At 36.0% G+C, this 24,447-nt stretch overlaps 1 protein-coding gene across 4 annotated transcripts in view; it reads left to right on the forward strand.

The window, feature by feature from the left end:
• The window catches only part of ULK4 (unc-51 like kinase 4), a 267,671-nt gene that overhangs the window by 197,233 nt on the left and 45,991 nt on the right, over nucleotides 1-24,447 (forward strand). For all 4 annotated transcript variants that reach the window (XM_052794377.1, XM_052794405.1, XM_052794385.1 and 1 more), the window contains 3 exons: nucleotides 1,859-2,025; nucleotides 3,411-3,509; nucleotides 11,695-11,880. In XM_052794377.1, coding sequence (XP_052650337.1) covers nucleotides 1,859-2,025; nucleotides 3,411-3,509; nucleotides 11,695-11,880 — 452 coding nt within the window. The remainder of the gene's footprint in view (nucleotides 1-1,858; nucleotides 2,026-3,410; nucleotides 3,510-11,694; nucleotides 11,881-24,447) is intronic.

The following is a 24,447-nucleotide window of genomic DNA, read 5'->3' on the forward strand; positions in this document are numbered from 1 at the left end:
AAGTGGCCTTCTCAGCATTGCTCTCCAAGTCACTGTCTTAAGAGTTCTATCTAAGCCATCTAGAAATAATCAGGTGACTCATTCATTTTGATGTGGCTGTGGGTTTTGTGGTCATATACAGGGAGAAACAGAGTGTACTTGGACATATGCCTGCAGGCAATTTTGCAGACATTGCTTTGATAGGCACCAGCTCTTACTGGACTGTTTTCTTAGGTTTATTCTAATTTAGCCTAGTGAAAAAAGGCATAGAATAACCACAAGTTTTGTATCGGGTAGACATAGAATTATGTCTGTTATTTTCTTCTTGGTGGGTATTGGTGGTATCACTTAAATGTGTCTCTGCATGCTATCCATTTTGTATGAAGTGTTCAGAACTGCAGCAGAAATTGTACTTTAAAAAAGGAGAAGGAAATTAAATGTGTGAGATTAGACTGATATAATTTTGAGAATTTGGTTTATGCAGACAAAACTCCAGGAAATTCAAAGCTCAGACTGAGCTGTAGTCCATCAATCAAACTGTTGTGAAAGAATAATGCTAGTAATCATAAAAACACAAAAGATGTGAGATATAAGAAGAGTGCAGGTCTTACTGATCCTGACCTGTAACTCTATTCTAAATGAATGTTTTTGTATTTAATTTCCTGAAGAAAGTATTAAGGGTGATGAATAGGGGAGGAAAATATTTCATAGAAGTTTAGTTAATTGCTGGGGCATCTTTCAAAGCCAAAATAGTTCAACACCCTACAGATTTGACTACTCTCAAAAGCTGAATGGTGTAATTACATATTGTATTCTACAATGTCTCATTTTAATCTTGTACTCTTGTTTGTAAAAATATATACAATTACTTTTAAAGGAGAACTTATAAAAGCAGTCTTTTTATTTCTGTGAAATCAGTGAAATACTTCAGTTGTTTTTGACAGTCATGGGGACTAGAAGCTAATATACTGATATACTACAGTGTTACTACATATGTGCACCCAAGTCACAGTATGGCTAATTGCCAGCTTAAAAGCAGGTAGTTTACAAACATAATTATGTTCTTGGTGGGGAACAAAGTATCTTTCATTCCTTATGAAACTCTGAAAGAAAAAGATTAAGATCAAATGTAATGAACTCAGTCACTTTGTATTTGAAAGACAGAAAGATTCTGGATTGAATCGGTGTTGCCTTGAAAGGGATTGTATTTTTTCTGATATGTCAATTGATCTGTGGGTTAAGCAAGCCACAGGAGCTGATGTTATAAAATTCCAAAGGAGCTTAAAAAAATGCTTCAAAACAAGAAGGTATTTTTAGGAAACTTTTTTACTACCATCAGTCAAACAAATCTTAATAACATTTTAGGTGTTGTATTTGATATTTCATTTATAATGCTCTTCTGAATATATTCTATGTTAAGCATAACACTGTTCAGTTCTACAATTAAAGCATATAGGAAGGTTGCAATTGGTAGACCAGTTAAGAAAGAAAACTTTAGTCTCCAACCTTGATGTGTCATTTGGTAACAGCCTGGAGAAATTGCTTAATTCTTGTGATCGGGAGTGTTGTGAAGGAGACTTGTGTACCAGCATGCTCCAGAAAAGTTTAGGATTCAAAGTATGTCTTTATTTAATGAATGTTACATAATTTTCCATGCAGTTAGCAAACTTGATTGTATCAGTTTAACTCTCATTATGAGCTGCTCCAAACAGAATAGGAGAGGAGGTAATTATTATAATGGAGAAAAAGAGGAAATTTAATAAATATTCATAATGTATATGAAATTTTGTTTTTATCCTAATCTATTATTTTTAACAACCTTCCACATTGTTCTTTTCCTGACAGTCTATTTCTTTTTTTTGTCTCACTTTCTGTGTAGGACTGGCTCATCATATCTGTAATCTCCTAATAGAAACCGTAGCTCTGTACTTGGAGGCAGATGATAAAAGCAGCACCAAGACAGGAAATGCACTGCTTCTGTCCTTGCTTGACATTTTGCACTGCATGCTGATGTATACAGCAAATATTGTGCGCCAGACATTACAGGTATGGAATTTATTTGCTGGGGTCATCACCATCTTAAACAATTTTTTAGATAACTTCCTGTTATCCTAAATAATGAAATGCCCACTATTCTGGTTTTATTGATTTTTTTAGTGTGGTGCAAAGAGAAAAGCACGTATTTTTCAACTTCATGTCACTGTTTCATGTAGTTACCTGGCTAGACTATATATACTAGCCTCACTGTGTGCTGGAAACACAGATCCCAGCTGACTGTTTTATTTCTGTACTCCATAAGTGGCTTAATTCAACATTTGCTTGATGATAGTTCAAAGCATTTTTCTTCCATTCATTTTAAAAGAAGAAAGATTATTCCATAAAAAACATAATCTTTTTATTATAAATCACATGTGATTACTATACACAAAGAGCATATGTAACCTTTGCATGTGCACCGACAAAAGCATTTCCTCTCTTATGCTGCTCAATTTGCCTTCCAAGTTCCTGTTTGAACCACTGCAAATCACAGCATTGGTAGGACTTCCTCCTCCAATGAAGACGTTCTCCTCCTTGCTCCTGTGCTCACTTAACCAAACCAAAATCCTCAGGTATTACACTTGGGTGATGGTTTTAGGATTGAGCTTTAAATGAAACAGAATAAAAAATGATTTTTAAATGTGTTCTTTAGACAAAATGTTTACGTTTTCCTCTAGCGGCTTGACTGTATAGGGTCATGGTCCAAAGCTGGTGCAAGATAATGAAGTTAAATGAAAAATCTTGCAAGCAGACCCTTCTGGTGTCCTGGGGCAGGGATGGGTCATAAATAGCACTGCCTAGGATGGCAGTGTGTTTTGATGAGGGGGTATGACAATGGTCAGAATTATAAGTAGTAATAGATCTTATCACAGACTTTGGTCACTTGAAGATTTTATTATTCCTATTTCAGGATACAAAGTGAGTCAGAAGGGCAAAATTGGACATTATTGCTGAGAATCCTAACTTTTTGGTCACCTTGATTTTCTTGTTTTGAGTTGCACTTAAAATTGTTCCTGATAAAGGAAAAAAAAATAGTTGAACTTTAATGTTAAAATAGGCACATTGTGTTGAAAGAGAACACAAATACATAAAACATTTATGGCTTTAGAGATATCTTTTGCGTATACAGGTTATAGCATTTTGCTGAAGAAATGTCACGTAGGTCAGTATATTCAGCCTGTGCAGAATGGCCATGACAGCATGAGTCCCTTTTGCTTTGTGCTTATTGTTACAGACACAGGGAGCATAAGTGCTCATTGGGAGCCCAGGAATACTTAACTAGAAAAGAGTGTATGTAAGTCTCCTTCAAACTTCGACCAACTAATGGACCCAATTTGTTTCTCATAGCGGAACAGTCACCAAGGTTGCTTTTTATTTTTTCTCATCTCATTAAGGCACAGAAGTCTGGCACAGGAGGGGACACACAGGCTGCTGAAGACCTTCTGCTTATCAATAAACCCCTGATGGACCTAATTAGCCTGCTTATTCAACTGGTGAGAATTTGCTTGTTTGTAAGCCTTTTGGAATGTTGCTGAAGTTAGAATTATTCAACTGAATTCAAGATGTTAGAGCTCTGTTTGCTAGTTTTCCATTGTTTATGAGCTCCCACCTAGTACAAAGGAAAGACTCTAACAAATTTTAAGAAATTGCAGGTCACAGTGACTTGCAGGTTACCAGTGATGTCAAAGTCTGTCCCAAGCATAGAAGTGGGACGAGGGGCAGGCTGCAGATTCTCAATTCAGATACATATGTACAGCCAAATTTTAGCCCTTTAGAATGGACTAGTGATCACTGCATAGGGAAAGGATGTTATTCAAAATTTGAAACAAGTACTGCTACCATTAGAAAATTCAGCAAATCTAAAATTAGTTTGCAGTGAGTGATGCCTTTTAATATTATTTTCTTGGGTTTGAGCCTTCTGAGTTTTTCTCAAGGGGTTAGTTTTATTTTAACATGAACCTGAGGGATTTCTGAGTGGGAATGATCCCTGGTGATCTGTAAACATCTTTGAAGTCTGTCTGTCTGAAGTCAGTCTTTTCCAGGGTTTACTAGATGTCACAGCGCTGCGTTGAGATCTCCACAGAGTGCTGTATTGTGGCCCTGACGCATCCCATCAGCTCAACCTCCATCATATTGTGCAAGAGATTTGTGTCGGCTCTGTGTGTAATAGCTTGTAGTAGAGGAATGCTTCTTGAGCCAGACAGGGTTTTTAGAGGCTGCCTCAGCCTTTTATTCAACATAAACCCATAAAAATGGCATGTGAGAATTTCCTTGTGACATATCACACTATCCTTTCCAGGTTATTTCACTTAGAGGCATTTCAGATTCGCTGTGTTCTTTTCTAGACTCAAATTTTTTTTGTTTTTCATTTAAATATAGGTTTTCAGATGTATTGTGGTATGAATACCTGTGGTCCTTTTACTATGTTTAGCACTGTCTGTCATCTTCTATTTTGGGGAAGAGTGTGATTCCTTTTTTATTGATTTTTGGCATTATACTTCTTGCAAAGTCCTCTTTTGATGGATTTATTTTAACCAGCTATTGACAAAGACTTTTTGGAAATGTTCACTGAATGACCTAAACCAAAGTGACTGAATTTCAACTATATAATATTTCATCTTTATAAATTATTTTAATTTATTTTCTATTAATTTTTTTAAATCACTATATATGATAAATAGTAAGACATGAAGAGATGCAAATGTTCCTTTAAAGTGAAACTAGTCATAAATTTAAATTCCATTAACTCTACAGAACAGAAAATTAGAGGCCAAGCTTTACTCAGCCTATACCACCTGGAAGTCTTTTATAAGTTTTTAATTAAAGGATAGGATAATTGTATAGTTAGCATGTACTGATTAGATTCTGACTTGCCCTTGTATTTCAGAAGCATGGCTGCAAATTACCGCTAGGTTTTGCTTTGTTCTGTATTTCTACAGATTCTGGTTTGTTTAAAATGCTTATTTAAAATCTGCTGATTCTAGCATACGGGTAAAGAGTAAAGACCATTAGTGCTGCTTCTTTTGTTGTTTGGTTTTGAATTTTGTTAAAGATTTTGTAAAAGTGAGGGATTTTCTCTTCTAATGTGTGTGTTGTTCTTTACATACATGCACTTGATTGGATATATGAAAGTCATTTCAGCAAGGTTTGTTAAATTTTATATCCTTTGTTCATTGCTGCATTAAACATTTCCTGTCAAGGTTGGAAGAGTTTGAAAATGGAATAATAATTTTAACATTTAGGTTCCACTTGTTTAAAATGTTTTATGCTCTAATCTCTTTAAATAGGACTAGATCCTTTGTGAACCCTAGTGGGTGTCTCAAGATGTATATGCTCCCTGCCCTTCAGGAAGACTCAGGCCTGCCTAAGCTTAAGTTCTGTGGAGCTGCCAACAGTAGTTCTCGGTATTCATTGAGCTGTGTGGCTACAAAATCCTTTACTACTGTTTGGAGGCATTCAGTTCTTTGTGAACTTTATTTTCTGGAGATAATGGAGGTTGTAAATTCTGAACTAACCATCACTTTAAGATACTGAGTCAGAAGTTTTTTCTCTGGTTTGCTATTTCTACCTATCTTACCGTATTTATAGTTTCTTATGTCACTTTGAATAATTGCTTTGCCTCATTGATATGTATATCCCTCAAGTAGATGATTGTTCCATGCCCCATTGACTAGTCTATTTATTTTCCTCAAGTTCTACATGCTTATCTCTCTTAATAATCCCTCAAAAATCAATGTGAGTTAAACTTGAAAATGTCAAAAACTTAGAATCAATTTTTCCCTTCTGTAATGGTGATTTAGTCTATCACTTAGGGCATAGCACAGCAAGTATAGGAAACCTGGATTGCATGTAAATGAAACTTCAGAGTTTTTAAGAACGTGGAAGAAGAAATAATTACAAATCCTGTCATGCAGGAAACGCTGCAAATATGGAGAATTCAGTATTTAATCCCATGATCAGTCTGCCCTTAATTGATCAATAAAAGGAAAATAAATTGAGCATTTAGTTTTCTGCTTGGCAGCTTTGTGTTTAAAAGTTAATTACACTTAGCTTTTTTGTGTAATGTTTCTCCGCTTGAACATAAATGTAATTTGATTATTATACTGCAACTTGCAGCAATTATAGAAGACCTAAAATACCTTCTACTTTTTGATGTACGTTATACTGAAAAAAAAATTAATGTTTACTTGCTTTTGAAATCACTTCAGTGTGGCTTTTCAGAAACTTTTCAGAAACTGTCAGTAACCCTGGCAGTACCTATAAAAAGGAGTTTCATTTCTCTGTAGATCCTGGATTTAGATCCTAGGTGTAGATCTTCCAGTCTTTTCTGCAGCCTACCAGATTGCTGGGAGAGAACTTTTCTTGTCTTCTGGTGGTAAGCTTCTTCATTATAGTATTACTAGTAAAATTTGCAGTTGATTACCGTGCTCTGTATATTACTGTTGAAAGACCAGTTAATCATGGGCAAACCTGAAGAAGACAAATAGGAAGCCTCAGTGCACACGGATGAATGAGTTGACCTATTCTGGGTCCTTTCTGTCTCTACATTGCTCTGGCTGTAAGGCTGTGCCCTGACTTTGGTTTCAGAACACATGAAGGTATTTGCCACTGAATAATGAAAATGACTGCAGAAGAATGATAACCCTATAGACTGCAGAATTTTATTTCACATTTCTTAGGGATACAGACAGTTCTGTGGTCAGAGTGGAAAGACATATGTATATTTCCTGTATTGTATAATGTATTGCTGTTACTGTATTTGAAATGTTACCTACGAATTATATTTGAAGAATTCTCTTCTACAGAGCTACCCTAAAAAACCAAACAAACTAAACCACAAAAAAACCCCAAACAAAAGTGCACCAGAGGAAATAAGAGTATATTGTCACAAGCACAGAATTTCAGAATGGGGATTTAGTTTCTCAGCAATTAGGCTAGATTAAAATGAACTGAAAATATATTGTTTTTTAAAATATTTTCCCTTAGGTAGGATGATGACAATTTTGCCCTAAGCCAAAATATAATATTTTATTTTTTCAATTAAAACTGTGCATATTTACTAATAAGACTAGCATAATAAAGTTGGGACCTTTAATAATGATGTTTTGCTTTTACATTTTGTTTAATGTTTGCAAAATCATCTTCCCTATAGTTCCCAATGGTGTTTCATTTACAGCACATTCTGTAATCACATTAGTGATCTAATGAACATCTACCTGTTATTGTAATAAACTCTCTTTGTGTATAACCTCATTAATGTACTGAAACAGTGTCCCCTCTGGGTAATCCAGACAGTTTCATTGTAGCTCTAAAATTAGATGCTGTAGCAACTCCAACAGTGTGAAAACTGCCACTTCAGCTCAGACGATCACATGTTTCTTGCAATGGTTTGCAGTTCAGGAACACACTGCAACTAGGTTCAAAATGAAGGCATTTTTGACAACAGACTGCAGAAATATAGATAAATAATAACAAGAAACTTTCTGCTCTTAACCACATTAACCTTAAAATACACAGAGCAGGTTCCATCTAGAAAGGAAGAGAAGTAGAATTTTATGTTATGAGTCTGTTTACAGGAAGTTATAACATGGCCATAAAAATTAAGTAAAAAGTAATACACAATCTTCACTGCACAAAAGTCGTGTCACGAGGCATTATTTTAGAATTTTGAAGTGAAAAATAAATCTACAGTTCTGAGTTAGAGAATGGCAAAAATTATTACTTTAGCTGTTCAGTAATTTATTTTAAGGTGCTGGATTTTCTTCCAACTGTGCACTAGTCCAGAATATTAACAGCTGCAAGGAGAAGGACTACTAACATTCCTACCTTGCTGAAGGGCTAAATCCATAATCCCCTCTAAGACTGATAAAGCAAAAAGAAATGAAAGGCCACTAGAGTATTTTCATGTAATTATGAAATATTAAGGGGCAGATATTTTCTTAAAGTGTTAGAACTCTAGTTTTTCATGGGTTTCTCCTCCCCGAAAGAACAAAAACTTAAGGAGCTGCTGTCATGAAAAACTATAAATGCATTTCAAAGACTTGAAATATACTACTTCATGTCAAATGGAATTGTTATGATTAGAAAAATAATCAGAACATTGTTCCAGCTGATTAAGAGATGAACCGTCCAGCTATATTCATTGCTTAGCAACATGAATCAAGCTTTGCTGTTTTTATTATACATGCGATACTATTTACTTGAAAGCTGAATTTTCATTCCTTGGTTTTCTGTATTTACAGATATTTACTATATTTTCAGTCATTGCTTTTGTTCATACCAATAATTTTCTTCAGATCCCCTACTCTTCATAACCAGTACTAACACTGACTGGCAGCTAGTGTTAAATTTCAGGTTACCAACTTACGACTTTTGACATCTAAATCACTACTTGTCAGTAGTGAAACAGCAAAATGGTGAGAGTTATAGAAAAATGCTGATGTGGACATACTTAAATAGGGACATTGCTGAGAGTTCTTCTTCCACCTTAATCATTGATGGATTAGACTGTAGGCCAATGATTCTCATCCCCTCCAGAGTAAATATGGTCTTTCCTATCCCCAGCTTGTTTTCTTATTCATCCAAGACCTATGCTGTTATTGTTTCACCCTGCAATTTTCCAGGACGACAGCAACTTGCCCCCCAAACTCTAGATAACGCTGAAGCTCAAAGGGTCTCTGGTGAAGCAGAGTAGCAGAAGAGCCTGAAGTACAGCAGGGGTTGAAGGACTTCATTGGCATTTGTGATTGAATAGGACGATGTCATGGCTGGCAAGTACCATGAACTCTGGAGTGGTTCCACCACCTATACTAGTGGCTAGGTTTGGAGGATGGTTGCTGAAAGCTTGATATCCTGTGAAGAGCGAGCCTATCTGATGCCAAGACATTGGACGGAGAGTTTCAGGATCTTCCTTTCTCTTGTTGGGTGACAAAGAACAGCAGCAACAGTGATAAAAGGTTGGGCATGCCAGGAGGAGATAAGCAAAGCCATTGGCCCTCTTCACCTAGAGCAAAATGTTCCACTGTCTTGCTTAACTGGGGACTCCTGCTGAAGACAGCCTACCTTGGGAATAACACTTATTTGCTTCCTTGAAAGCCATGTACCCTCCTGGTGTCAGGAAGTACTGCCAAGGACATGGTGCTTTCTGTATTTCTTCATGTGAGGTTGCTGTAGGGACAATCCTCTACAGAAACTGACACCTTTCTGCTCCTCTGGTATTTAGTGAATATCTCGGAAAAAGACCTTGGGAACAGTCTCATTTCCAAGTATGGCTGTTGTGATTACTGATCATACATGGGATTTTGTGCTTATGGAGCCCAGGGAACTAGCCTCCACTGCAATGCCAGGGCAAGGACGTGTCTGTCCAAATGTTCACTGATTTTTTTTATTTTGTATTTTTGGTTAGCCAACAAACAACGTTTGAAAATTGAATATAGTTCTTGTAGTGTGATTTTCTTCAGGGAGTGGTCGATACACCTGTCTACACTAATCTAGTAAGAAGCTGTAAGCTGAAGTACTGCTTTTGAAAGGGATGAGAGAGATATGTTAAAGTAGTTTAATTCTTCCTTCCTTTATCTAATAGCCTTTTTTTTTTTTTTCCAGTGAAGGAAATACAAGTTGGCTCAAAGCCCCCAGTGAGATCACTGGATTTTTTTTTTAACTTGATAAGGATTGAAGATATAAATGGAGCTATAAGCTTGTTACTATTTATAGCTTTTCCTCCTTTTTAGCCTTGCTATTTATGTTGATGATGTTATTAGATAATTATGGATGTTGGAAAGGAAACAATCAAGTAGGTGGTGTTTAGATTGGAATGAAGAAAAACCATACAGCAAAACTGTGGAAGAAATAGCTGCTGTGGTCCTATCACTTGCATAGCATTAGGTCAAATAGAATGTGATATGTCTTGGGGCTATGTATTCAGAGCTTACATCTCAGTTCAGTCTGTTTTAAACAGCCAGCTCTATGAAACTAATGGAAAACAGGATTGTATTTGCATGCAGATCCCTGGGGAATTGCTGCTCGAATATCTGAGGAGTATGTGTCTGATGATATGTTCACAGATTGCTTTAAAGTAACTGTATGGGTTTTCCTTAAAATGAAAAAACTTGGGAAGTTCATACTGCAGGTTAAATAAGTAATCATTATTGAAATGGTTGGATGTATTATATAAATGGTTGGACAGATAATAAAAATTGTTTCTTTTTTATTGCCAGTAAGGATAGTCTGTTAACTGTACTTTAATCTAGCTTCTTTGTATTTAAATAGTACTTTTGGAATTAAAAACTGAGTAGGAGTGATGAGGTGTTTTTACACTTCTATACCTTATTGGTTAAGACCACCACTGGTATCTTTTGTTCAGTTCATAGATTGTAAGGCGACAAAAGGCTATTGTAATTGTTTAGTCTAGGATCTTATATAACACAAGACATAGGACTTTCCTAAATTAATTCCTCATTGTAGAAAAGGGTTTTGTTATTTTTTAAGAAAAAAAATATTTTTGTGATTTATAAATTGCCTGTTATGGAGAATCTGTCTCAGTTCTAAGAAAGTTGTTTCAGTGGTTAATCACTCTTATTAAAGAAAGAAAGAAAAAAGGAAATCAAAGTATTATCTTCCTTTTAATCTGAATTCCTTTATCTAAAGTTTTGAGCTATCATCTCTTACTGGTCCTTTTTCAGGTAAAGGAATTAACATATCCTCAGCCTGCATTTTCTCAGATGTAGCCAAGAGAATATGATCAAGTGCCCTTTAACCCTCCCTTTGATAAGCTATAGACATTGAATTCCTTCAGTCCTTTGCTGTTATGGTTTCTAATCTGTCATCCTCTTGCCTGTTCCAAAGAAACCTCTATGATTTTTTTCACTAGCTTTCGTGAACTGTCTGCGCTAAAACTAGGCATTGCATTCCTGTTGTCATTCCAACAGTGCCAAATACAAGTATAATAGAATATCTCTACTCGTGTTTCCAGATTGTACTTTCAAGAAAGATATAAATCATTTTGATAGTGGTGTCATACTATCAGAAGCTCATTTAAAGATGATTATTAGCCATGCTGCCAAATCTTTTCCATAATTTTGCTTCCCGGGAAAGAGTTTTTCCATCCCATTGGTAGGGCCTGCTCCAGGGTCTGCTCTTCAGAGGAGTGCAGAAAAGCTGGAATTCAGGAAAAATATTTAAAATCTACAAAATGTACCTCCTAATGTGACTACTTAAAACCCATTCAATAGCTAGATAGCCTGTACTCTGCCTCAACCAGAAGCCATAGACTTGATTTAGAAATAATTAGATGAAGTTTTATGGTGTGCATTATGTAGAAGATTAGACATCATGGCTATAATGATACTTTCTGCTATTACTACTTCTATTTAAAGCAAAATATACTCTCTGAATAACAGAGTTGGGAGCAACATTTTCAGTGCTTTTATGATGTCGCTATAGATAGGCTATTTGATAGAATCATAGCAGAGACATTGTTATACTGCTGCTTAAGAACAGATATATTTTAATTATATTTTCATCACTTTATTAGTGTAATGGAATTTTGAGTCAATCAACTAGAAATGATTCTTTCCTGGCACAATGCAGATGTTAATACTCTTCCAAATCCCCAGTGATATGCATTTTTTCTGAAATTGGAATTTGATTTTTGTTTGTTCGGTTTTTGTTCATTTTTAGCTTCCCAGTGAAGATACTGAAATATTTGTGAGTGCCTCACAGTGCTTATCATTGCTCGTTCAGCTGTATGGAGGGAACGGTCAGGAGAGTATGTCTCCAGAAAACATGGACAGTTTTGCTGAAGTACTGAAGTCCAAAAAAGATACACAACAACTGAAGCTTTTGTTGAGAATTGTAAAGAGACTGGTGAGTTGGCTTCTAAACATTTTAAAAGTCCATGTGTTTCTTTAGCATCATTGGATAACTTTTTGGCTGGTCTTTTCCTCTTAAAGTAAAAAAGAGTATAAAAGAATTTTGAAAACAAAGTATGTGAAGTTAAATTTCATGGCTTTAAATTTCAGTTAATTTCTCTGGAGAAGATAGCCTTCTACACTTAAAACCCCTTACAAAATGATTGTTGGATTTCTCCTATTTCAGTTAACCATTCAGTTATTTAAATAACTCATGTTATTTATATATTTGTTTAGTACTTCAGCTTTATGAAGTATTGGAACAATATTCTTAATGCCTTCTGAAATAACTAACCTTGTAGTGTTAAATAGCTGTTCAGAAACACAGTGCTTGATTTCACGGTAAATAAAATGCCATTTTGTACTCGAAACAGGTTTGTGCGTAGACTATTGACTCCTCATTCTCACTGAGCGATAGGGACCACTTCTGCTGGAGTGGTTGTACTGTAGAATGCCAATCAGTGGGAGTCGTGCAGGGACTTAGTCTGGTGATATTATTGACAGGTAGCAGTTTCAGTTCTGTCATGCTCTGACATGGTGGCATGAGAGCAGCATTATGTCTTTCAAGTAGCTTAGGTGGAAAACCTTCTGTATCAGTAACATTCTCTCGGATAATACGAAGTTTTTTATCTTTAAGCGTCTTGATAAGAAGTTTGCCTGCATTATCACCTTGTGTTGGTTGATTGCTTCACCCTTTACTCTCCAAGAGCAAGAGTTTTCAATTAAAAGAGAGTAACTTCCCCAGTGTAAGAGGCAGAAGACACTTGAATTTTGCAAGTGCAGTGCTGTCTACTAGGGTAAGGCTATAATCAATGGCAGCAGGAGTTAAGAGGAAGTAACTCTTTTGTGTAGCTCTCAGAGCTGTTCCTATCCTCTTTTTCCTGCCTACTGTATTTACATCACAGGAAAGTAAACACCATACCCTTTTTCCCAGTTATTCTCAGTCCTGTCTTTCCCTAAAAGAAGCACAAATACATAAAATTAAAATTGATATGATGTTTAAAATTCATAATTTTGCTCATTCTTGACATCATCTCAGGTTTCACTCCTTTATTTTCTCATGCTCTTCCTGAAAAGAGAATTCTAGCAAAGATTTTTTTAAAGACACTTCCTATTGATTTTTGCTTGTTCCTGTGCTTCTCTTTCTGTGTAACTGTTCTGCTGTGTAGAACTGGCTTTTGCTTCTCCCCAAAAGCAGTGAGAGAAAAGAGGCAACAGTGTGAGGAAAGAGAAATGAGGCTGCAATATACATATCCAGCTTATTTAATTTTAGCATTAGCTACAGACTTGTTTCCTTTCCCTCCATTTTGAAGACTATGGTTCAAAAGTTGACTCAGTGTGCAGGATATTTAACACAGAAACTTCTGTTGACTATCTTAAGAGAACAAAGCTATGCTATCACCTTTTGAATCCTGCAAGTTCCTGTACTTTTAGATCTCTCCTTCGTATACCAGTGATACTGGTACTTGTTATTTATAATATCAGGCATAGATTTTCTGTAATTATTTTAATGAGATCATAGGATCTCTTTTGAAAGCAGGGTTCATAGATAATTTGACAGATTATTTAATAAATCTTACATTATTTCTCGAAATCTTAAAAAGTCCTGTTCAAAGGAGATGATTATCTTGTCAAAATTGTCGTAATCACAAAAGACATTGAAATATAATCATATCTATTTAAGAAGGATTCAGCCCACATCAGCTGTTCATGCTGAATTTTGAAGCCTAGAGCAGTGTTTTTCTTTTTTTAATATCTGAGCAATATTATAATAGAGGGATCATTAAATGCACCAATTTCCATTCTTGCCAATCAGTGCTTGTACAGAGAAACTTTCCAATCTGTGGTTACATTAACTTCGTTGTTACAGGCACAGGTATTGCTTACGCAAGACAGGAATGTACAAAAAGAATTCAATGTGTTTATGCTATAGATGCCTTTATAGCATGTATTTCTGGAAATAAGGAAAAGGCATAGCAGTATGACTAGTTAGTTTTGTCCAAGTGTTTCATATGACTCCAGTGAGCCAATGCAGACAGATGTCTTGATTTTAGTCTTCAGTTTAAGGCATGTCAGAGAATTGTTGATGTACAAGATGACCTTACCTTGATGAAGTGGAAACTTATATCTATGTCTTGTTTTAATTTAATAGTATTCATTAAGTTTTATCTCCAGTGGGTGGAGGGGTTTTTTGGACAAAGTTGGAGGTTTGTTTTGAGTTTCTTTTTTTTAAATGGTCATTGTCAACTTTGACCAGCAAATTGACTGCAGGGCAATATAAACTTCTTGCAGCACTTTCTTCACTGTTTTTTGCCCTACAGTTTTGTTGTATTCATTTATTAAACAGAAATAAAGATATAGGCCAGACTGGGGGGGGGGGGGGGGGAATCTTTGTACAGACTTATTAATGGAATCACCATGAACAGCCCTTTTTACAGGCTTTATTTTGCTGTTAAAAGAAATCATTAGGAGTGAAAATCAGAAAAAATATGCTTTGAGCTAACTTTTGTAACTGTGTAAGGATCATTTAAAAGCTTTAAAGAGGCAGCATTGACTGTCGTCTTTCTGGTTTTTTATAATCACCTCTTAGCTTTCAAAGCTTTTGGCTCTGTCAAGCCCAGGTTAACCAGTCTTTTTCAAGAATATTCTCTCACTGGCATTGATATAATGGACAGAAACTAAATAAAATTACTGAATCAAAGAAACAGGGTTTGGTTTGGGGCAGGGGGCTGTGTGGTTTTTTTCCCCTTCAGCCCTTTTATTGACTCTCTTGTTCTGGTTTTTTTGTCTTGGGTTAGACAATACTGCTATTCGGATATTATTAATCTTTTTTAGCAGCATTTGTGTAACCAATCAGTGATGTCAGGAGAGTGATCTTGTCCCATTTTGGGGTTCTGGAAGCTTCTCCTACCACTCTTCATGGAAATCACTATCTTATCACTTCATCTATTCTGGGAAGATATAGTGCGTCTTATTACAGCCCATTAAATCATCTAGATTGAAGTATTTCTTTATGAAGTGGAAGAAATTTTCATTTGGGAAGCAAATAGTTCAATTTTTGCCTGCTTTACTGAGAAGTTTTTCATTTCTCTTTTTCCCCAGAGGAAAGAAATCTACCTGCCATCTCAATTTATCATCTAGTATGTAATGTAAAGGCAAGTGATTATCACCATAATTTTTATAGAGCTAGCCCATATCTTTCCACCGGACACATAATCACTGTGGGGTTACAGCTGGGTACTCACAAATAAAATGTTTCAGCTTTCAAATCAAGAGGAGACTCTTTTTTATTCCATCTAGTAATAAGGAAAAATTCCTCTGAGAAAAATGAGTAAGCGTCAGGCTTTAACAGGCAATTCTGCACTCACTGTGGAGAGTGAACTTTTGTTCTGTGACTTTTCCCTTAAGTACTTGTCAGAAAGTATATTTGAATTCTACCTAAATTACACTTTTTTTCTTCTGATAGTCTTTCTAGAACCTCATTTTCACTAGTTTGCTTATCATAACTGTCAAAAAAGTTGTTCATCCTTTATTTGTGATCAACCAAGACATTTAGGATGTCATCTGCATGTCATATACCCTGTGGGGATACATATAAGGATTTCTCAAATTGTATTAGGCTGCATAGTAAAGATGTTAAGGGTAGAATGACAATACTTGAGCTGTGGCAAAGGTCCATAACTTTCATTAATTTCATTGCAGGACTATTGAACGCTAATTTGCTTTCCCTGCCAGTTTGGGCCACAGCAGTGGTATCACTGTGTACCTGCGAGCAGATTTACTACCCTGTTTCCAATGAACCAAAGCCTGGGGAACCACTGGTCACTATGGCTGAAATACCATTCAAGTCATGTGTCCCTAAGGATTTCTGTCATGTAGATTAGTAATTATATCATCCTGAGTTTTATACAGAGATGTGCTGAGTTCATATCTCTTGAATTGACAGCTGTGTGTTTGTATATTAAAATATATGTATATATTTTTACTGTGATAGTTCCCAGATTAGGTCCTCATTATATTAATCATTGATCATACATTATGGGGAAAGACATTTAGAGCTTGAAGAGATACACAGTCCGAGTAGCACAAATGTTTGATTTAGGGTAGCAGTTCTGCAATCCGCCTGTAAGTCAAAATTCTTGCTGGAGATTTGCTCCTCAATAGATTCCCACAAGTACATCTACAGGGAGCTTCCCTCAAAGAAGGTGAGCCAAAATCCCAAGAGATTTTCCGACAGCATCCCTTTTATGGCTTCAGCTCCGAGAATTCAGAGCCACAGGGAGGTGCTTGTGCAGCAATTGCCAGCAGAGTCTGCTTTCCCAGACTTCTTTCTCCTAATGTGAATCTTTTAAGTGTGCCTTTAATTAATTTCATTAATTACTAAGGTAATCCATAGTAGTCCATTGCTCAAAGAAATAATTTTATAACAGAGATGCTTGTTAGACTGTGAATACAATACTCGCTTGTGGGTTGCTGACATGTATAGGTATACTCACTGTAAATGCACAGTTGTTATATGTGTTTTCCTTAAATTATGCATCTTTTTAAAATCAGGATGACTCTTATATGAACAATTTCTATCCTTCATTAGTGTTAATCTTTTATTTTCAAGTTGTTACCAAGCCTGCACCCCTTTTTTATAGACCATCTTTTGTTGGCTTCAGTCTAATAGAATAATGTCCTCAGGTAGGATGGAGCATTTCATTAGACACAAACAACTTAAGATCCCCCAAGAAGAAAAAGCTAATGAGCATTAAGATACATCATGCAGATCATAAACAGGATGGGTTTCTCAAAATGCTTTGAAGCAAATACACGGGAAGGATGACGCCTCTTCACCCTTGCCGCCGTGTGGGGAAGCTCCCTCTGTTTGCACACTTGGACAGGCCTTTGGTTTAGGGTTTGAATGCAGTTGGAGAGAGTCTCTGGAGATGAGAGATGGGGAGGCTTCCAGCGCCCGCTGTTGCTTGCCAGCCTTCCGCCATGGCACTTCCAGGCCCTGCCATACCCTGGCAGACGGAAAGAAAGTGGGCTGGGGGAATTGCCCCATCCCCAGGGGCGAGGGGAGTGACTTTCCTCCTCCTTCTCCTCCACTTCTGGGTTTTAATCTAGTCACAAAGTAAGTTTTTAAGTATAGTCTTCTGAATTTTGCATATGGTGTGATTGAAATACAATCTAATGGCACTCCTTTTTATAAAAAAAGTTACAATGTCCCTGATGAATATTAAGTCCGCAGGGATATTTGTGAGTTGGAATTGCTGGGCCAGGCCGTTGCTGTTGGTCAAGAAGCAATATACTGAGTTTACAGTGAAGAGTTAAGAAAAACTGGCTTAAATTACTGAGAAGATGAATGCAGCTAATCACAACTACTCTAATACAATTTAAACAATTATTTAAATAGAGCTAGTATAGTGTAATTTAAAGAAATTCAGCATTTGGTGGGCATAGTGCTCCTGTGGCACAACCCCTTTGCTGTACTTTGTTGTTTACTGAACAGAGAATTGAGCCAATATTGATTAATTTCCCTGAGTAATTTGGATTTTTTTTTTTTTTTTTAAATCTCACTAAGGCTGTATTTTGATCTTTGTGTTCAGTTTGTAATTTCATATGGGCTCTACCAAATTCGCATGGAAAGGAAATATTGTACTTTCATTATTTAGACTCTGATGGAAGATTTTTTTTTTAAGCTTAGTAAAGCATTTTCAGTAGCACTAAGAAGGAAAACATTTAGTCAATGAAAGTGTAATTTTTGAATAGTCAAAACTTAATAATATTCCAATTTGTTCTCAGACATTCTACAAGCAATACCAAGTCCTAAAATATGGATTTAGTTTATAATAAGAATAACATAGCTTTTCAAAAAGCACTTTTTTTAAAGTACTGTATGAAAATGTTATTTGTATGTCTGGTAGTACTTACGATATCCAGATGTGAGAGGGATACTGTAGTTGATAATCATTTGAGATCCCATGGCATTCTTTATAGTAGTATACATGGTTAATTTTAACTTGACTCATTACATTCTGTGTACTGAAATCCCGGACACAAATTTTCACTGTATAGGTCTGATAAGAATTTTCATTTTTAATCTGAAATGGTTAGATACTGTTTCACCTTGGAGGCATGTTTATGCCCTGTGTGCCTGGCTTATGTAGCTTGTGAAGGGCTAAATTCAGGCTCATTTACACTTTGTGTAACTCATGCAGTGTTTTCAGGATGCTGAGTAGTAGTACAATATGTTAGCACTGTCCTTGACTTTCTCTTTCTTTGAGATTTGCACTCTATGGTTTCTACTGGAAGAGAGGGAAGAGAGAGTATTTTGGTATTTAGATTTACACGTTTGGTTACAGCACTGAAAGAATTTTAATACGCCTTTTCTGTTTCTGATTAGCCTTTCTTTTCATTTACCTCTTTGAATTTTACAATATCCTCCTTTCAGTTGGCAAAAATTCTCAAGCGCAGCATTCTGAAGTTATATACTGATGGGTTTTTTCCAGTATCTATCCTTCTGTCTTACGAAATGAAACAGAACAAGTATCCATGGGTAAGTCTCAGTCACAGATATGTAGTCCTGGAATTCTTATTTTCCCCTATCTTGTCGCTTTTGATCCTGTCCAGAAGTTCTGTGGCTGATACCAGATTGCAGAAAACTTTGCTATTTTTTGACCCAAAGCACTAGATGGTACAGGAATGCTCTGCTTATTTCTTCTCATAGAAAAGGCAAATATTTAAATCTCTATAAGATTTTCCAGGCTTATAGGATCACTTATTTCTGGCTGTGTCAGAATCCTCTTCTGCTGTGTAAATTTTGTACTTCTCTGACTACACTTGCTGTAATTCACTTTGTTGGTGTAGTTCGTATCCCTGTATATGTATAACCGTAAACACAGTGTATTTTCTTTTTGTATGTGACTTTAGGTAGTCTTAACTCAATGTGTCAAGAAATTCTTAACAACTGTGAGAATTAAAATTTTATTTTAATTGGATCTAAGCTGAGATTTTTTTTTTTTTAGCTGATCACTGGAGTCCACAAGCTTGTTCTGTTCAAAATACTAGGCTTCATATAACCTGTGGTAAAATCAGAACATGAAGTAGTGATATATTAAGTCAGATGGTGAGGAATTTTTTATGCAATTAGCTTACCATTTTGGGGGTTATATAGGAGTTTGTAAAGCTTGGAAGCTTTTGGTTAAGGAAATATTTACTGGAACTTCAAATTTTTTATGTGATTTAGGTCCCACCTTTTTGCAGCTGGTGATAGGTCTGGAATATCCATGGTTATCTTAATCCAGAGGTGCAGTTTTGTTTTACACATTTACACATCTGCAATGACTAATTTGCTGTCAGTGTTTTTACTGCAACTGTGAAGCGCTTTCTCTGTATCGGAGAGCATGCTATCCTTCGTCTGGTATTTCCACCACATAGACAAACACCTACATTGCTAGCAAATCATATATTGAATTCTCCCACTCCCAACCCAGAAGTTAAAACAGAGGCCTATTTTAATGGCTTTCCTTCATTTTTCTTTAGGGTTTGTTTGATGCTGACAACTTTCTCATATATAGCTGGATGGCTCCTACTTTTGCTGCTTTCTGCTTTGTTCTAGTAGCTTTATGTTTAAAATTACTCACCTACCCTCATAAGCCACTGTCATGTTTAATGTTTGCAAAATATTTTATGGTCCTCAGATAAGGAGTAGTAAATATCAACAACAATTTCTTAAGAGGATCTATCAACACCAATTAAATAGGATTAAATTATTAAAAATAGTTTCTCAGCTTGAATGTTAATACCAGGTTGCACATATTTTCAGGTTCTATAGCATTAATGGGAGCGTATGAGCAGTAGTTGCTGCTTTCATTATTGTTATAACTGAATTGCATTAGTGCCTGTAGACTGGGATTTCATTGTGGTAAGCTCAATGCAAGCACAGTAAAAAGTCATTTCTTCCTCCAGAGAACAATCCAGCTTGTTTCCTGTATTCAAAATAAGATCAAGGAATTGCCTGAAAGTGACTCTCCCTAATAGGAAATAATTTGACACAAAAATGACCATCCTGGATAAAACAGATCCTTCGGCAATGTTCAGTTCTGTGCAAGCAGGAATGGGAATTTAGCTAGTCACTCCTGATTATTAACACAAAATTATCTTCATTTCATTCCAAATTTAAATTCTTACGGTCACAGGAGTATTTAAAAATCCATAGTCTTCATGTGAGGCCATTACCAGAAACTAAAAGACCTTTGAAAGATTTTCGTTGCCCATGTTAAAGATGAGATGCAGGTACGCATAGAAACCAGGTTTACTGTGACTTTTTGCAAACTCATATTGCAAACTCTTCAACAAAACCTCCCTTTTTTATTACATCTATTCTCTTAAACTCGGTCTCCTTGCTGACAAGTTTACTGAGGGTGAAATAGACAGTTACATTTCAGTGTGTAAGTAAAATTTTAACTACCATGTACCAGGAGTAAATCTAATGTAGGAATTAAGTTTCCCTACTGGAAAGAAGTGGTCCTTCCTTTGACTTCAAAATCACCTACTACTGGACAGTCAGAGTAAAAAGTCTTGACATACCCTATTAATTAATCCTCGGTGCTCCCTTACTTTCCTTGCCAATGTTTCTATCTGTTGATTTTTGAATATGTTTCAATTTCTGCACTTTAATATGGCATCTGACAAACATTAGCTGTGTTTCACTTTGTCTAGATTCTTACCCTCTTCATCTTATAAGGCTGGCGTGCTGCTGAGAAGCTGGTGTTTTCAAAAATCTTGCTATGAGCATATCTGCAGGTCACACAGAGCTCGATTTAATAGCCAGTGTATGGCTGCAGATAAACAGGGTATATAATTGAGTGCTTAAAGGGGTATATTGTAGAGGGAGACAGTCCGTGGCCCGCAAGCTGTGAGTATGCGGGACTCTGAGGCACATGGATTAGGCAAAGGAGACAAATAGACTGATAGGGCATTTCAGATACGGGTTGTCTGTCAGATGGAAATTGTGAGTAAAAATATGACATAGATATGATGAAAGTATGCTGGTTGTGATGATGATACAAAGCAATATGACCATATGAAGCAAAAGAAAGGCAGTGTCTAAGGAGTTAGAGATTGTTGGAAAGAGCAAGGATTAAAATTATTTTAGAAGTACTGGTGAAAACATACATACAATGAAAGAAAACAAAACTTTTAAAGGTTTTCCCTGGATCTCTCATGCATCTAATGGTTGGTTGAAGTATTCATTAACAATAAGTGCATACTTTTAAAGTTCCCCAGCCCAACAAAGGGCCCATGCCCTGGCAATGATAACCATATCTGGGCTTTATGAACATGGTGCTGCACAATTTCAGATGACTCCATGATTCATGTAAGTGGTCTGAAACAAGGTTATGTTTAAAAATAGCATTTGTGTGCATTGAGGTTAGGCTTTCAGTAGATTTCTACAGTAACTGACGCCCCTCCCCAAGTTCAAACAGTGGTTCAATCTGGTGTCTTCAGTGATGAAACCTCCACGCTTTAAATTATGAAGACTCTACTAGTTAAACATTTATAAAACGCCTAGTGCTGTCACTTATTTAAACTATTAAAACATAATGTTTTTATATGAACATCATTATAAATTTATAACAAATGTAATTTGTGGTGATGCAGTGATCTATGGGCTGTGAATTACTGTCCTTAATTTCTCACAGCAGATGCTTTCTCTGGGATGCAGTGCCTAGTTGATGAGTTCATATGATGCAGCATAAGAATATCTCATAATTTGCATACCAGCTCTACTCTGCTTATACAGCTTGCTTTTTTAGACCGTTCAAGGAGCATTTTAAGAGCAATGAAGTTGACATGCAATCCTTAGTCTTGTCAAAAACAGATGATTACTTAAATCCTTTAGTATCAATAAAAGCGTACTTCTTCCAGAGATATGTAGTGTTCATTTAGAAATGGATCAACAGATGCATGTAATTTTATAGTCTCGAATAGCTCCAATGATTTAAAATTCATTTTTTAAGGAAATATGTTGGTGTACTTAATTGCAAGAGAACTGTTGTAGAGCATAACCCCAGTATACGTTGAAAAGTCAAAATGGTATGTTCCACAGTGCATAGTATTGTACCTTGTGGATGAAAATCTGATCTTTGTGCTGTAAATCCTTGTTAATTGCCATTAATAGACTTACTGCATATTAGAATAGCATCAGAAAAAGATAATTTATATCAAAACCTGCCCCTCTGTGCTAAACAAAATGTGTGTATAAAAATCTGCCATGTATACATGACGTGAGGTATGTATATGTGATGTGAGGTGTGTATGCTAAACAGTGGAGTCCACCAGACTAATAATTGAAACCAATTACATTATTTGTAACTGCAATTTACTATTGTCCCATTTTGTCACTGAAAAAAAGAAGAAAGAATCGAGGTAGAATACCTTGTGCTCATTCTGACTGAATGCTTCCTTTGTGGCTTTTCATGCAAGAGGCCAGTGGTTCCAGGGAAGCGCTGGCGCAGGGCTCTCTGTGTGTCCCCCAGGCAGAGGTTTTCCCCACAGTGGGCTTGGGGAGATGGAAAGGCAGGATTTCCCAAGGGAGCTAGGCCCAGTGCTGCTGGTCCTGAGTGCTGGAGCAGAAAAGCTCTGCAGAGCTTACTGGCAAAGCAGCATTTAGTCAGCCCTAAAATTTTAACTAAGGCCCCTCAGTGAGTAGCTGTGTGTTACTTATTCTCATTAGAGCAGAATTCTACACAAAGCAGATTAGTTAAACAGAAAAACACGTTAATCTTCTACAATCGAGCAATTCCCATGGAAATGAGTATATGAACACATCTTCATACTGCTACTTTTCTTCAAAGTACTACCAGTACTTAAATACTATAAAAGGTAATTTTTAGCATACGTGATAAAATAACAAGTTTACGTAAAGCATAAAAGGATTTTTTGTTTAAAAAGATCAGGGCCTTCTTTTGTCATTTTAAACTGTTAGTACAGTTTATATATTTGCAATATAAAAGGGGGTATATTCACAAAATGGCACACAATATTTATTTTCAAAGTCCATAACTATAAGATGGCTAAGAGTAATTTCTGCCCCATATATCAGTCAGTTATGTGTGGCCCTGGCTCTGCTAATATAACAATATTTCTTTTGGTTTGGTGAGGAAAATTCTTATTGCTGAAAAGCAAATTACAGCTGTCATTGAAAGACTTAAATAATATGCCCTCAGGATTGCTCAAGTGGACTGTTGCTCCACTGAAGAGCTCTGATGACATCAGAGAGATGCTCATGCAATTTATTCATGTAATTGTAGTTCAATGATGGAATATATATTACATTTTGAAGGTGATGTTCTTTAATAATGAATTATTTTATAGACTCTTCTAGTCTCTATATCACCTTCACCATTCTATTTGTTAGGATTCTTTTCTTGACATGTCTTTTATTCTACATTTCCACGTCTACTTACATGTTTTTGCTTCTTTGCTCAGTTCCCAAACCAAATGCTCCTGATTTTTTCTTGAAACTTACTTTTTTTTCTTTTAAATGAAGCTGAAAGCTTTGTGGGAATTGATGTTGAAATCTGGAGGAGCGAGAATGTTAAAATGCCTACTCTCATCTTACATTTTGACCACTGCAGGTTTCAACAAGATCCTCTTCCTCTTCTTGCAGCTTCATACTTCTATTTTGCATAACTATTTATGATCTCAAGAGTACATAATTACATTAGCATACTGTTATGTGCTTGTGTGTGTACACCTATTAGGCTTATATACTGTTCTGTAATCCTTTAAAATTTTCTCATTAAATTATAACTTCTCTTATTTTTTAACATTTCCATCTACATAATGGCAGAAAGTTTTTAAAATGGCTAGGATTTGAAATACCTTAATTTTCCAAATTTAGTTGCAGAGCTTCCAAAGGAAATCTAATTTCCTGAAAGTACTAATTACTTACTCCTGAATATCAGGCCTATAAAAAGTTTCTCTGATTTGGCATCCCAAATGCCAAAGCGGACCTGATGCTGCGCTTGCAGTACACAAAGTATGTATGTCTGATCTAGGGGCCACCACATAATGCAAGCATCACCTTTGTGTCTTAAGTTGTACCTTTTGTACTAGTACAAATGATTTTGGACTGAACAAATGTTTCCTAATGCCGGCTGTAGAACAAAGGACAGAAGAGAACGGAAACTTGTTGCCCATTTTTAATTATATATTTCCAGGTGTAAGAAAGACCAGCCCTTAAATTCAGTGATGGTGCTGGAGTTGCACATTTTGGCTTTTGGTTCACCAGGACAACAATCCTGAAGAAAACTTTAGGGAAACAGGTTCTATATTTCTTACATAATTAATATATTGCTAGATCTAATGCTTGAAATATTGAGATGTCTTATGAGAGAGTTGTCACAGCTTTCATATAAAACTAGAAAAATCAAATAAAGAAAACTATAATATTTTCTGCCACTCAAATGGCTTGCAAAGCTCATTATTTTCATATTATTTTCCTGACATTAATCTTTTCACTAAAAGC

This window comes from Harpia harpyja, chromosome 1 (genome assembly GCF_026419915.1).
Source record: "Harpia harpyja isolate bHarHar1 chromosome 1, bHarHar1 primary haplotype, whole genome shotgun sequence".
NCBI classification, from domain to species: Eukaryota; Metazoa; Chordata; class Aves; order Accipitriformes; family Accipitridae; genus Harpia; species Harpia harpyja.